This window comes from Anarhichas minor, unplaced genomic scaffold, assembly GCF_050575085.1.
Source record: "Anarhichas minor isolate MPS153535 unplaced genomic scaffold, ASM5057508v1 ptg000002l, whole genome shotgun sequence".
NCBI classification, from domain to species: domain Eukaryota; kingdom Metazoa; phylum Chordata; class Actinopteri; order Perciformes; family Anarhichadidae; genus Anarhichas; species Anarhichas minor.
The window spans coordinates 962501-977012 of NW_027466448.1; the positions used below are offsets into that span (position 1 = coordinate 962501).

General features: G+C 42.0%; 2 protein-coding genes across 6 annotated transcripts in view; one reads left to right on the plus strand and one right to left on the minus strand.

The window, feature by feature from the left end:
- The window catches only part of ptpn11a (protein tyrosine phosphatase non-receptor type 11a), a 12199-nt gene extending 2287 nt beyond the window's left edge, over positions 1–9912 (minus strand). The window contains exons 1-16 of one of the 5 annotated variants that reach the window (XR_012959276.1): positions 9533–9912; positions 7856–7978; positions 5853–6047; positions 5264–5459; positions 5055–5174; positions 4852–4965; positions 4225–4321; positions 4030–4127; positions 3693–3851; positions 3153–3284; positions 2924–3038; positions 2620–2774; positions 2460–2527; positions 1778–1929; positions 1573–1691; positions 1401–1430 (exon numbers count right to left, since the gene is read on the minus strand). Coding sequence is in view for 3 of the 5 variants with exons in the window: in XM_076110486.1 (XP_075966601.1) it covers positions 1361–1430; positions 1573–1691; positions 1778–1929; positions 2460–2527; positions 2620–2774; positions 3153–3284; positions 3693–3851; positions 4030–4127; positions 4225–4321; positions 4852–4965; positions 5055–5174; positions 5264–5459; positions 5853–6047; positions 7856–7978; positions 9533–9546 (1812 nt within the window). In the remaining 2 variants the exon portion in view is untranslated. Of the gene's footprint in view, positions 1–1324; positions 1431–1572; positions 1692–1777; positions 1930–2459; positions 2528–2619; positions 2775–2923; positions 3039–3152; positions 3285–3692; positions 3852–4029; positions 4128–4224; positions 4322–4851; positions 4966–5054; positions 5175–5263; positions 5460–5852; positions 6048–6430; positions 7783–7855; positions 7979–9532 lie in introns of those variants that run through there. The other 4 variants (XR_012959274.1, XM_076110486.1, XM_076110569.1 and 1 more) reach the window with 4 other exon arrangements.
- A 1015-nt stretch (positions 9913–10927) lies between these two features.
- tmed2 (transmembrane p24 trafficking protein 2) lies at positions 10928–14464 on the plus strand. Its single transcript, XM_076111188.1, has 4 exons — positions 10928–11311; positions 11990–12182; positions 12712–12819; positions 12908–14464. Exons 1-4 carry the CDS (start codon positions 11132–11134, stop codon positions 13030–13032), a joined length of 606 nt encoding a protein of 201 aa, XP_075967303.1. The 5' UTR covers positions 10928–11131; the 3' UTR covers positions 13033–14464.
- The last annotated feature ends 48 nt before the right edge of the window (positions 14465–14512 follow it).

Below are 14512 nucleotides of genomic sequence, written 5' to 3' on the forward strand. Positions count from 1 at the left end.
ATTTGATACACGTCATGTAAACAGCTTATTCTGTCTGGATATTTAGAATAAGGCCTTATTCAGAATGGAGCATGTGTGATATGTTGATATTATTCTGGTTTTAGGAGAATTCTTTGAACATTCAGATTATGAGTCTCAGTTTGGGGTTTTTAGAGACGTATTCCCAAAAGAAAAGCCCAAGAGAATCACACCTACTTATAACCAGGCAGCAACCTCTGGTTCTGTCGAGTGAAGCCAAAGCTTCATGTCTTAAAGCTGCATTCTCTCTGGTGTCCACCAGGGGGCGACTCCTCTGGTTGTATAGAAGTCTATGAGAAAATGACTCTACTTCTCTCTTGATTTATTACCTCAGTAAACATTGTAAACATGAGTTTATGGTCTCAATCTCTAGTTTCAAGTCTTCTTCAATACAGCATGATGTTCATTTAGTACATTATGGTCCATTTAGAGTCAAACAGACCATAAAGCAGGGGATGCTTTAGGGCGGGGCTACTGTGATTGACAGGTCTCTACCAGAGACGTGTACGGCGTCTCTACGTCACTCTACAACCCAATGAGACGGCACTTCTTATATACTTATAACTTGTGACTACTCCTGGCTTCTCTCCATTGATTCTAAGGTTGTACTGATCACTGACCCCAAGATCTATAGAAATACAGAGATGTTGACCTCATATGGTATCTTTTGCCATCAGGGACCTGCCTGAGGAGAGAAATCTCCAGAATCAATCTCTTTTAAATCACATTTTCACAGACTGGCTTTTATGTGACATCGTCTTTTTACTGCTTTTATTTATTTCTGTTCTATATTATTATTTTTTGTTGTTATTGTATCGATTGGTTTTATTGTTTCTTTATCTATTGGACCGTTTTATCAGCGGCTATTCTGACCCACAATCCTCAGCGCGGCCGAGGATACGAGACATCGACGAGAGCGACGGACAGACGGCACACAGAAGACAGTTCAAGGTGCAGTAGCAAGAGGCGTTCACGTGTTGAAGGCACACTGCATGCAACAGTACGAGCTTTGCAAGAGCAGCTGCTGGACACTTGGTGTTTATAAAGAACTACAGAATTTCTTAGTTGTTAAGAGTTTAAAAAACAAGCTGGAAACATCCGATATATCATCAACTTATGGAAGAGTTCTGGTAAACGAGTTAGCAAAATGCTGAATTTACCACGTCAGCTCTTACAATAACTTAAACCCCGTTAACGCCTTCATCAAATCTCCAGCCTTTGCTTTCCTTTTTCCACCACCAGCTCATGTTTTACAGTCTCATATTGATTTTTTGGTTCTAAATGAGCAGCATGTCAGTTCATTTACCCGGAACTGATAGAGCACTGGGGTCAGAGGTGAATCTCATCTGAAGCTCTTCTGCTGCTGCATCAGGCCCACGTTCTCATACACTCTGGAGCTGTCCTCCCTCATCCTGCCAACACACATGCACACGCACACGCACACGCACAGACACACAGACACACACACACTTTCATGAGAAACTAAGCGACGAGGCTTTCTTAACAAGCGGTTTTAATATGACATGAAGAGGTGAACAGCAGCCGGGTACTTACTCTGTGCAGGTGGGAGTAGGAATAGGAGTACAAGGAGGCAAAGGGCTCTGCTCTCCTCCGGTCAGGTCGGACAAAGAGTACTTAATGTTGGTGTACTCGCGCCCTTTAATCTTACTTTTCTGCAGAGGAGAGAACACGGGAAGTTTAGGAGACAGGAAGAGGGGGAAGAACAATGGAGAGAAAAGGGAAAGAATCCGCTGCACACCTGCTCCTCCTCGATGCGTCTCTGCAGTGTTTCTATGTAGTGCTGCACGGCCATGTAGATGAATCTGTACTGCGCCTCCGTCTGCACCATCCCGGAGCGCTGAGAGCGAACCATCTGGATGGTCTTCGGCACGTCGATGTCGCAGTCCACCCCTGCAGCACGAAAAAAGAAACAATATCTCACACCGGTGACGTAAACACAAGCGACATTACGAGTCTCTGAAACACGGCGAGAGCCTGTGGAGGTGATAAAACGTGTTGTGTTGGTTTATAGAAAGCTGTACGCCAGCTGCTGAAGATAAGATGAGCTGTTATTGATCCCCAGAGGGGAAATTCATGGAGAGAAAAGTATATTTTTATGAAACGATTCAGCAACAAAAAAACGCCAAAAGCATCGAGACAATGTGTAAAAGAAACACATTATGAATACAATTAAAAACAGTCATTAAAGAGCAAAATGAAGAGAGAGAAAAACAAGCAAAGTTAGAGTAAGACCCGTATTAAATACAGGAGTACATGTTACAGTGGAGCCTGCAAGAAATGATGAATCACTTGATTTAAAAGAAGTGAGAATCTGCAGTTTTAAGGGAGTTTGTTCAGGTCTGGACGGTTCATAACGTAGCAGAAGATCAGAAATGGACTGAAATAAGGATTAAAAGAGAAAATACAGATGCAAGACTCACCTTTTTCTCTGATCACATCTATCAGGATGTCGATCACGATAAATGTTCCTGTCCTCCCGATCCCCGCACTGAAGAACAAGAGAGAGAACGTCTGTGAGCTAACTAATGTATTAGTTTCCAGCGTGTGTGTGTGTGTGTGTGTGTGTGTGTGTGTGTGTACCTGCAGTGTACTGCTATCGGCCCGGCGTCCGCTATGCTCTCCTGCTTCAGGTTGACCTCCTCCAGGAAGTCGAGGACGCCGCCCGGGTCGGTGGGGACGCCGTGGTCGGGCCAGGCCCTGAAGTGGTACTGCCAGACGGTACGTTCTGTGTTGCCCTGAAAACAGTGAGGAGCCACTTTCAACATACAGCAGAGAGATTCAATACAGTTCAATTACAACCTCAACACATCAATACTGAGGGTTTTTGTAAAGGATTAAGGCCTTTAGACTCTGGGAGAACTGTTGGGAACGTGCAAAAACGTACACTGCAGCGTACAACACGACGGAGGCTCCGTAGTCCGAACCAAGACGGCAAACTTTATTGCTCCTTTTAAACCTTGACAACGGCAGCACAGACCAGATGATTCTGCATCTACCGTCTATAGAATGGATTTTAAGAACTGATAAACAGAAAATATGTTCTTTTCTTCACCAATGAAAATCACATGAACGTATGAATGTATTTCTATCGTTTGTACATAAACACATCTTACCTGTCCGACTTTGGACAGCTTGAGTTCTCTCAGGATGTAGTCGTGTGCAGACGTCTCTTTGACGTTGCGAACGCGCATCGCTCCGTACTCCTTCAGCGCCGACATGTCCGGCCAGTACTTCACACATTTACTCTGAAAAGACACAAAAACACAACGTTTACTCTGATGAGCAGAAGTGGAACTAGTGTTCAGATCTTTTATTCAGTAAAGGCACTGATACCACAGTGTGGAAGTACTAATATTTATAATAAAACACTGTGAAAGCAGCAGTTCTGCATAATGAGTACTTTTACTTTTGATACTTTTAAGCACATGCTGATTATACTTCTGTACTTTTACTTGAGTTACTTATTGAGTTCTGGACCTTTCTTGTAAAAGAGCATCTTTAGACCGCTGTACTTCTACTTCTACTGAAGTAAAGGATCGAATATAGAAACCAAAACCTGATATGAAAACAGTATATCTGCATTAGGGATACTTTGCCACACGTCCAGGTGTCTATGCTCAGAAGAGTATGAATGGTTCTCGGGTGGACCTCACCTTTCCTCTCTCCACCTCTTTGGTGGTCATCACGATGACTCGAGAGTTCTCCTGAAACACCATCCTCCAGAAGTCACTGATGGTGTTCTGCAGACAGCCCTGAGTGGCGATGTAGCTCTTCTTCACCTTCGTGCTGTTTACCTTTGGGTCCAGCTCGGGCTGCGCGCACACACACACACACACACACACACAATAACACACAGCACACACACACAGACGGTCAGCTGAACACTGACTGAAAACATGCAGAACGACTTAATCAACACAATATTACATCGTATAGATTTCATCAAGTGCAGAATAAACGTGTGTTTTGCGGAGGATGAAGGGACTTTACCACGACAGCAGATACTACCAGGATGATATTGGCATTGATGTAGTCAGAGCCCGGCTCACTCGGTTCCCTGTCATTCAGCACCACACGCGTGTGGTCGACTGCAGACAGAAACAGAAACAACACAGCTTTTAAAATCCCACTCAGGTGGGCAGAAATCAGCTGAGCATTCGGGGGGGGGGGGGGGGGGGTTCTCACAAGGCAGAATGTTCTTGTATCTGTTCTTGTTTTTGTTCTCTGCTCTCTGGCCCTCTTTGCGACTGTAGAGCAGCTTGCACTCCTGTTGCTGCAAAGTCTGGAAGGAAAGAGAGAGACAGTATAACACCGTGAGAAGAGGTGAGAAACAATAAGACACGATCAATACAATAATAAATGAGACGATGAGATTCAACACGATGACCCTCTGAACCCCAAAACCCACCAGCTAGATTGAAACAATTTCTTTAAATAATCGCCAAAACGACACTGTTTATCACAGCCAGAGCTTATAAAAAAAAGTTATTATTGTCAGATTTCCATCTTTCCGACACACACATCAAGTGCGACGAACACTTCCGTCAGAAAAAGCAGACGAATCTGAGCTTAAAATTGTGATATTTCATCAAAAACATTTTATTCTACATGTTCTCATTTCAAATCTCGCGTCGAATAAACCAGATTGTGTAAAAACATTAACCTGTGAGCTCCTCAGCGCAACTATGAAGTCATGATTGATTCATCTGAGACCAACCAATGTGACAGGAATGAAAAAAACACCGAAACTGCTTCAGGTTCAGAGGTTAAACATGAATGTTTGTGAGGTCACATGACAACAGAAGCACTCACCTCAAACTCTTCCCAGAAGCCCTGTTTGACCTTGTCTGTGGCCTCCGCTAGTTTGCTCAGCTCTCTCACTCGACTTTCGATCTCTGCAGCGTTAATACGAGTAGTGTTCAGGGGCTGAGGAGGAGCAAGAGGAGAGCAGGAGTCACCATCAGGAGAACTTTTAGCTTCACGGTAGAAATGAGTGAGACGGGCCTGAGAGGAACCTGTTTGAGCTGAAGCACGGTGCCCAGCGTCTCCACCATGGGGTTCTTCTTGTAGTGCTCGACCAGGTCGGTGAGGGAGTCAAACTTCTCCCCTCCGCCGACGTCGTACTTCAGGTCCATCTAAATATAAAGAGGCCACAGTCTCACCATCACAAGACATCTACATGTAGTATGCACAACTATTGGTCCATATTCCTTGGGGTGTTCACCTGGCAGCGGATCATGACGTGGGTGACTTTGGGTTTGCTGTCACTGCTCACGTCCGTCTTGTCGTCTCCCGTCCGGACCGACAGAACGAAGTCCCCGGGGTGGCTCTGGCTCTCTCTCACCAGGAAGCTGCCGTTCTTCCCTTTCTCCGTCAGCAGCTTCTCGGCCTCCCGGCCCGACAAGTGTCCGTGGAACCATCTGGAGAAAAAGACACACCGGAGTCAAACTATGTCGCTGAAGAATGCTTTCTACACATCATGAAACAGTCTGTGCCATTGTCTGTTTACATCATGCTTCTTCAATACAGCATGATGTGCAGTTAGTACATTATGGTCCATTTAGAGTCACACAGACCATAAAGCAGGGGATGCTTTAGGGCGGGGCTACACTGTGATTGACAGGTCTCTACCAGAGACGTAGACGACGTCTCCACGTCAGCAGTTTGGGGTGATATTAAGATGTTTTGTTTTATTGCTCCCATAATAAAATGCCCCAAATACAGCTGGAGCAGGAATACATGTAGCTAAAACAACACAGAAATTTGAACATTAGTAATTAATAAATAGAATAATAAAAATGGTGTCCACTCACCGCTCGGAGGTGGGGTCGGCACAGTTGAGCGGATACTTGAGCTCGATGACGTCTCCGTTCTTCTCCTTCAGCTGCCCGTGATGCTCCATGTAATACTGCACCAGCTCCGCCAGCGTGGCAAACTTCTCCCCACCGTACAGGTCGTAGTAGTCGCCTGTGTTCTGGATCTTGATGTGGGTGACGGCTCCATTTCGCCTGCAGAAGGAAAAAATATATATAATCATTTAGGGAAGTGCTGTCATCACAAACAAATCAAAAATCAAACGATGTAAAGTATCTTCTCACTTCTTTTCTTTGTCTTACGAGACTTTAAACTTAATATATTTGGGTAATAAACTGACAAAAACCAGCAACATGACATCATCATGTTGCGCTTCATCAATTCTGTTCTTCACATGACATTTATTTTAGACCGATTGATTGACTGATCAAGAAAATGATCCCATCATGTGTTATGATTAATATGACCAAAATGTAGAATTAAAAACACAAAGTCTCCGACAACATGGCTGCCATCTCCGTTATTTAAAAGAAGTGAAAGACTTGAAGAAATAACGGCGCTTTTTTGTGACACAAACCAAAAAAAACTGGCGGCATAAACTGAGATGAGTCATAGTGAGTGAGTGACCACCAGCAGCGCAGAAAATAGAAAAAGGAGAAGTTGAGGCAGATCTGAAGCTCAGCAGCACGAAACCCTCAACGACTTCTGGTTTAGTCTGAATGAGCACAGAGACAGACACAGACGGAGACACAGAGGGAGACACAGACAGAGACAGACGGAGACAGAGGACGGGTCTCCGTCTCCCCCAGAGGAGCATGACTTGTTTTGTTTCCATATGAAGTAAACATGGTGAGATGAGAGACCGTGCAGCGAAAATAAGAGACTGAGACACAAATAACTCTGGCTGCATCAGCTGAACGGAGTTAATGATACGTCATCTTAAAAAATGTGAGACTCGACCCCGAGATGAAACCACAAACTCTTTTTTTATTAGTAAAAGACTTCCTTCTCTGGATAACACGCCATCATTCCACACAGTTCATGCGTCAGACGGAGCAGGATTATGAATGCTGAATTATATTCCAGCATCATTTGATTTTTCAGGCCCTGAAAACACAACACCGGCTCCTCATATAATCCTTTAAAGTCGTTATGAAACATGTGAGAGCAAACAATTGTCCGTTCACACATCCAGAGAGTCACTATCATTCTGCGGAGTCGTGTCTGAGTCCACCAGATAAATGATATTTACTCTCACTTTAGCTGTTCTGATGTGAAACATCTGGCTCGTCAGCTGCTCCATGTTCACCAGCTAGTCGCTAACTAAGTCTGTGTGTCTGTTCAGTGCTGAGCAGGTAGTGCACACTGGCTTTATGTAGTTGATCCATTCTTATTATAAACATATTGATTACTGCAGCATTAAGTAAGATAGACTAAAAGCAAAGTAGGTGTAATTTAACATTCAATTTAAAGGTCATAATGTTGTTCACACAAACACTTTCCCTCGTTTGAATATTAATAACTAACTTATGGATGAAACATTTCATTTGTCTAATCCTCAGCGTATCATAGCAACATATCGGACCATTTTGTTGCATGTTTACGAACGTTATTGATGTAAAACAAACATTTATCACCTGGATGTATTTGTTGTCCAGACGTAGAGCCTGTTTTATGACCTCTTTGTTTACATTTAGATCCCCAATCACACCTTTAAAACCCTTTACATTATAATATTTACTCAATGAAGGACTATTTTATCTGAAACTTATTACGCTTCGTTTTAAAAAAGATATTGGTAACAATAAACCATGAAATCACCACATCTACACGTACACTTAAAGGCAACAATACTTTCAAAATAAGAGGACCCAACGTAAACGCAACACTCTTATCTTAGGTGGTGGTTCTTTCATTTCTACCGTGCTTCCCCACCAGAAAGTGTATTTTTAAACTGCTGACACAGTGTCACACTGTATCCTGTAGTGTGTGCATCACTCACCGTACTGAGAGGGTAAAGTCTCCCGGATTACTCTTACTGGGTCGGGCTAAAAAGCTCCCATCCACTCCTCGAGTCAGCAGGAGGTTTTCAGCCTCCACTCCTGTGATGTTGGGGTGAAACCACCTGAAAGAGAGGGGAGGAAAAACACCGATCAGCCTCGGTGTGACGAGCACGGCTGCTTTCACTTCTATGAATAACACGTTTGCTCCTTTTTCATCTGAAAACAATTGATGGATGCAAAAACTGGAGCTGCACCATAACTTCACCTTTCAGCTGAAATACAACATATAAAACATAGAACAAACATGAATCATATCACGTGTGCTTTTCTGTCTTTTTAAGTACTATGGTTCTTTTGAACAGAACTATCTTAAGACTTTTCTCTCTCATTCTTTCCCCCCCCCCCCCCCCCAACACTGTTTGTCTGTTTGGTTCATAATATCTGTGTGTCATCCTCCAACACACTCAGCCAGTGTTTCCTTCATCACTGTCCTCGCACTGCATGTCGTCTCCCTCTCTGTGTGGAACATAGTACCCATCAGTGTTGTGTGTACAAATAGTCCGACCTCTTTCCACGTCTTCAGTACTTGCTTCTTCATTCTCTCTTACTACGTTTATCATTATGCACCAAAATACCACAGAAAATGTCCTTGTATGTGAAAACCTACATGGCAATAAAGCTGATTCTGATTCATTGGGCTGAGGAGGTTTAGTAATCTATAATTTATAATTTATATTTACTTTAATGATATGTTTGTGCATCGAGCTAACATTTTCAGTCTGCTTCTCCATTGTAGTTGTACTACTGGAATTACTTTCTAATGTGTATATATGACAGATAGTAATAGTGTTTACAAGTGGTGGACAAAGTACTCTTCCCTGAAATACAAATTAGCAGTACCACAGAGTAGAAATACTCTATTATAAGTAAAAAATCCTGCATTCAAGACTTTACTTGTGTAAAAGAACAGATGTATTAGCATTAACATATCCTTAAAATAAGGAAAGGTAAAAGCACTCATCATGCATAATGGCCCATCCCATAATCATATACATTATATGACTGGATTATAATCATTGACGCATGAATATGTTTAATAATAAATAACGTTTTTCTTAACCTATAATAATACCAAATGCTTTATTTGTTGATTATATTTTGCATCATGAATCGAAGTAACTAATAACTTAAATTCACAAATAAAAGTAGAGAAGTGAAAAGTAAAACACTACCTCTGAATTTGTAGAAGAGTACAACTATGAAGTACCTCGAAATTGTACTTAAATACAGTATTAGTTACATTTCTACCACAGCTTGTGTGTGAAAACCTGCTGATTCTTTATTACTATTACTTATAAACTAGTATTTCCTTTCATTATGAGTGTGTGCTTTATTTACCTAATATTATCATTGTGGTTCTCCACAATGTAACTACTACTAGCGTTACTGTAGATCTACTCAGTGACAGATAGTAACGGTGTTTACTAACCTCAACATCTAACTTACCGGTGTGTGCTATAAATGAAGCGCTCTCTAGCTAACTAGCTATTCAGTTGTTGTTGTTTTTCCAGAACCGTCTACACACACAGAGCTTGTTTACAAACACAATCAGCTGAGTTTAGTTAAGAGTTAGCTTCCTCTGCTAACATAACTAGCAGACATAGTTGTCCTCTTACCTCCGAGATGTCATCTTTTTCTCGTCCCTCCTCACTTCCTCGCTGGCAGTTAGCAGTTAGCTACAATTAGCTAGGCTAACGTTTTCCAAACCGTTTCCGCTTCGATCACAGAATAAAAGTGCTTCATCGGTTTCACACCCGGTTTTTAAAACGGGCACCGAAATCCAGGCATGGAAACCAATTTTTTTGTATGCGTTACAAAAAAAAAAAAAAAGTCTCTTTTAGGCCTCGGCCTCGGAGACTTCACAGCAAAGTCGCTGATTGGGACGTCACCAAACATGCGACAAAATAGAGGGGCGCGCGGATTGTTTCGCCGTTCTTCGCTGCCGCTTTTCCGTTTTTTTAAATAAAGCACACAGTTCGGCCAGTCCGGCAAACAGCGAGGCACAAATTAAAGAGTCCTATCACTTTCTCTTCGCGCATGCTCAGTGGCAGCATATTCTATGATTCCAGCGGCACGAGCGGTAGCGTCTACGGGAGGTTTTTGCCGTGGTAGCGTTTCAGGGAGGTTTTGCCGCGCTAGCGTCAACAAACGCAACATTCCGCAGCCCACCGCGGATACCGCACAAATCACGTGGTCTAAATGTTAAAATAAATATCCAAGCTGGAAAAAAAACGGAATACTCTTATTTAGGATGTAAACTCTTTTCGCGGAAGAAATACTTAATGTTTTACTAAAGTAAAAGTAGTGATACCGCTGTAGAAATACAAGTAAAATAGGATTGAAACACAAAAAAGTAAGGTATCAAAATATACCTTAAGTATGACAAGTAAAAGTTAATTTCTTTCAGAATGGCCAATTTCAGAATAATACATATTATATTATTGGATTAGGATTATTGATACATTGTTGTGTGCATCACTTCAATATTACAGCTGCTAAATGTGAGGAAATAATATCACAATATATTTGTTCATTGCTTTTTTTAAATTCTAAATCTGAATCAGGAAAGTGAGTAAAGTTTCTTATAAAACGTACAATATTCCCCTCTGAGATGCAGAGGAGTGGAAGTATAAACTAGCAGAAAATAGCAATAACAACTCAGGTAAAGTACAAGAACCTCAAATGTGTACTTAATTAAGTAGGCTACAGTACCAAAGTCAGTGTACTTAGTTACTTTCCATCACTGTTCTGTATGAATGATTTAATACAAGGAGTAATCATAGAAAGAAAACATAATAACTCATATTATTGAGAAAAAAATAGCCAGTTGTTTTGTTTTGTTTTAGCTTTTCTTTATTTTTTATACTATAAGTACTAGACATCCTGATCCACACTCCATACCAGCTGGTGGCGGTAATGCTCCAATTCATTTTTTGCCAACCGCCAATAAACCTCAAAAACAAAGAAGAAGAAGCAGCTTCATTTTGACAAGTATTTTGCGCCGCGTACTCTCTCAAATTTGGCCCTCGTCGGTTCCCGTTTAAGCCTGTACGTGGCAGTCCGAGAGCAGTGTACACAGCAGCCGAGGCTGGTGCGGCTCCTACAGACTGACATCCTGCACTTCTTATAGGATACACTGAAGCGAGGACACTCCGAACAACATCCCAATAATTTTGTTGTGACAGCCCGCTATATAAAACATTAATTCAACAACCATGTTTACCGTGTCGGAGCTGGTGGTCCTGCTGGCCGTGCTTTCCGCCACCGCGTCCGGCTACTTCGTTAGCATAGACGCCCATGCCGATGAGTGCTTCTACGAGCGGGTCAACTCCGGCACAAAGATGGGCCTCATGTTCGAGGTGGCCGAAGGAGGCTTCCTGGACATCGATGTGGAGGTGAGAGGACTTAACCAAAATAATAAACTCACAACCTAACATGGAGAAATGTGGTTTTATTACTTAAAACATGATTGTGAGACTAAGGCCTGTGCTAACTAACGCTAGCTTCAGCTAACGTCTCTCTGCGTAACGTCAACCTAACTAGTTATCCAGGTTAAAGGCTATTAACTACATTAAATATTCTAATTTATATAGTATAGTATCTTAGTATTAGTCGGGAAATTTTTTCTGTTAACAAGTGCGTTACAGTGTTCATTTAATTATTCATAAGGCTACAGGAAGTGCAACATTAGCATTATCCGGCTAAGTTATGCTAGCTATGTAGTCTACAAAATAACATCTTTTGACTTGTTTTGTGGAGACTTTGTTGTGGTTTCACGTGGAACTAAGAGCTAGTTGCATTAATTAATGCAGCAGTAATATTAAACTTTAATATATATTTATATATATATATTCTATATATATTTGATATATTACATATCTATTATATATTAATATACAATTACAATTATATATTTTATATACATCTATATAATGCGTATATAGAACTAAGTTCATCTGAGTGCTTTGTGTACACAGATGTTGCCGCCATATGGTACAGCAGTGCCATCGTGTTTGTGTCATGCAGCTGTTGTCTTTACACAGATGTTGATGTCTTTTTTGTGTTCTTCCCAGATAACGGGGCCCGATGGTAAGCAGATTTACAAGGGCGACAGGGAGTCCAGCGGGAAATACTCGGTGGCGGCACATATGGACGGAACCTACAAGTTCTGCTTCAGCAACAAGATGTCGACTATGACACCCAAGATCGTCATGTTCACGATTGACATCGGAGAGGCCCCCAAAGGCCAGGACATGGAGACAGAAGGTAGATAAAGGAGCATATGTGTGCGTACAAAAGAGAAATTAAGTAATACCATATCTCCTATACGTCAGCCAGCTTTTCCCCCAGATAGATCACGCAGAGTGTCTGTATTCTGCTGATCTTGTGTCATTGTTCTGTGATAGTTTGATTCACCTTTTTGACTTTATTTTGAACCCTCTGTTCCTCTTCGTAGGTGGTGACAGCTGGGATGGTAGGGCACAGGGCAATAGGCTTTTATGTTTGTGATGCACTGCAGAGTCTTCTCTAACCAGTGTTTCCATAGTTTAAACTAATAATGTGCATTTCTACAACACAGAGGAAGTTGTATTGTTTGTGAATGGCTTGACGATTTGCACAGTGAGAACATGTATGATCTATGAATGTCTCTGGTGATGGGACGGCATCACCTGCGACATGAGTCACAGTTGCAGAGTTGTTATGCATGTATTGCATACCTCCATGCATGTTTTGTTCTTGGTGCACATCCACTGTGTTGTGGCCTGTTACTTAAGATGACGTTTGCCTGTTTCAGCCCACCAAAACAAGCTGGAGGAGATGATCAACGAGCTGGCAGTCGCTATGACGGCTGTGAAGCATGAGCAGGAGTACATGGAGGTTCGCGAGAGGATACACAGAGCGAGTGAGTCCAGAGCCAACGACAACATGTACGTCATTCTAATCGTTTGAATGGAAGTTCTAAACTGTCATCTTCTCTCTCTCTCTTCCAGTCAACGACAACACAAACAGCAGAGTGGTGCTGTGGTCGTTCTTTGAAGCTCTGGTTCTGGTGGCAATGACACTCGGACAGATTTACTACCTGAAGAGATTTTTTGAAGTACGGCGAGTGGTTTAGTGCGATGAAATGATCCCTCTGTGTCCTCCACTGATTTCTCCCAACACCAAGACAGTTATTTACACTCTGGAAACGAGACTGGCAGATTCGAGTAAAGCCTACATATGATTGGATCTCAGATGTTTTGTTCTCCTGTTACCTGTTTGTTTCCTTCTTTATAAATGTGATTAGTGTTTTTTTGGAACGAATGGCCAAAAGATTCTGGGATAGTCGGTTTATTAGTTTCTTTTTTTAAATTTTTTGGTTAGACAGATTTTCGTTGCCCACTATTGTTTGATAATTAGTAAGTGCAAATTCCTTGCCAGTCCAGTTTTGCCTTCGTGAATGACCGCAGGGCTCATCATTTTATGTAAAAGCAGTCGGATGAAAGACTTAAAAATGCACATAAATTGGTCGGCATGTGTGGAGTTTCCACATGAGAATGCAAAGCTTTAGATGGGACCCGTCTCAAATGATAAAACGCATACAAACATGAGAACAGAATGTTGGATTATGTTTAGAGATGCAAGAGTTTTTGTTTCCAGCGTCTAAGCCAAGTCAGACAATGTACTGGTGGATACGTGATATCTGTATGTTGTGTTCATGCTCTCAATCAACAAATTGCCCTCCTGGTGGATATATCTGAAGGATTTACACTGAAACCGATCTTTTAAGGGAAACCGTACGGCTTCTAGCTCCGTCTGTTGATTCACAGCGATCCATGCTGCGGGGGGGGGGGGAAGGGGGGCGGGGCTTCAGTGCGATTCCCAACGTAGTTCAGAAACAGACGAGTGGTTTCTCGGCCTAAGAGTCAACAAGTTGATTTAACTTTTACACTTTAATTTGACGACTTCCACTTAGTAAGACCTGGAAGAGCCGAGGCAGAGGTTGATTTTAAACTGAACTAAGTAGAGGAATGCTGAAATACATGTTACATGTTGATTGACGCTGGGTGGGTATGTGGTGGGGGATGGGGGCGGGGTGGGGGGGTCTGATGCGTAATGACTGGTGTGTGCTTTAGTTGCTTCTACTATAGTTCCTGTGTTGGTTTAGGGATTTTAAATTATGATTGTATACAGTTTTGAACAGTTTGTTTTTCCTGGAGCATATCCTGTGGCATGCAACTGTTTGGATGAGACCTTTCAAATGTCTTCTACTTGTTTATTTCCCCGTCGAGGTTAAAAATGAAAAATAACTCTCGTCCAAGGCAGTAGCTTCACATCTAGCACACAGCTGCAACATCACAAGTGTTGCATGTCACTGAATATGTTCCAGTTTTGTATTAAAACCAATCTTCGGTGAGCTCTGGTGGGTAAACTGCTCTGTACACAGTCTCTCCTTTTTTGTGATTACACGCTACTAAATCTGATGAAATGGATCTGTACAAATGTAGAACAGTTGTCTGTGGAAAAAGCCCCAGGTTTCATAATAAAGCCAATATTCTGTACATTTACTTGGATGTCTTTAAGCAGGTTTGACTGAATCATGTAGTTCAGTGGTT

What these genes read in the sequence shown, in the direction of transcription:
- tmed2 (XM_076111188.1), top strand. Translation starts at nt 11,132, where the DNA reads ATGTTTACCGTGTCGGAGCTGGTGGTCCTGCTGGCCGTGCTTTCCGCC. An exon ending in CCAGGACATGGAGACAGAAG is followed by an intron (nt 12,183 to 12,711) that starts GTAGATAAAGGA and finishes TGCCTGTTTCAG; the next exon opens with CCCACCAAAACAAGCTGGAG. An exon ending in CGAGAGGATACACAGAGCGA is followed by an intron (nt 12,820 to 12,907) that starts GTGAGTCCAGAG and finishes TCTCTCTTCCAG; the next exon opens with TCAACGACAACACAAACAGC.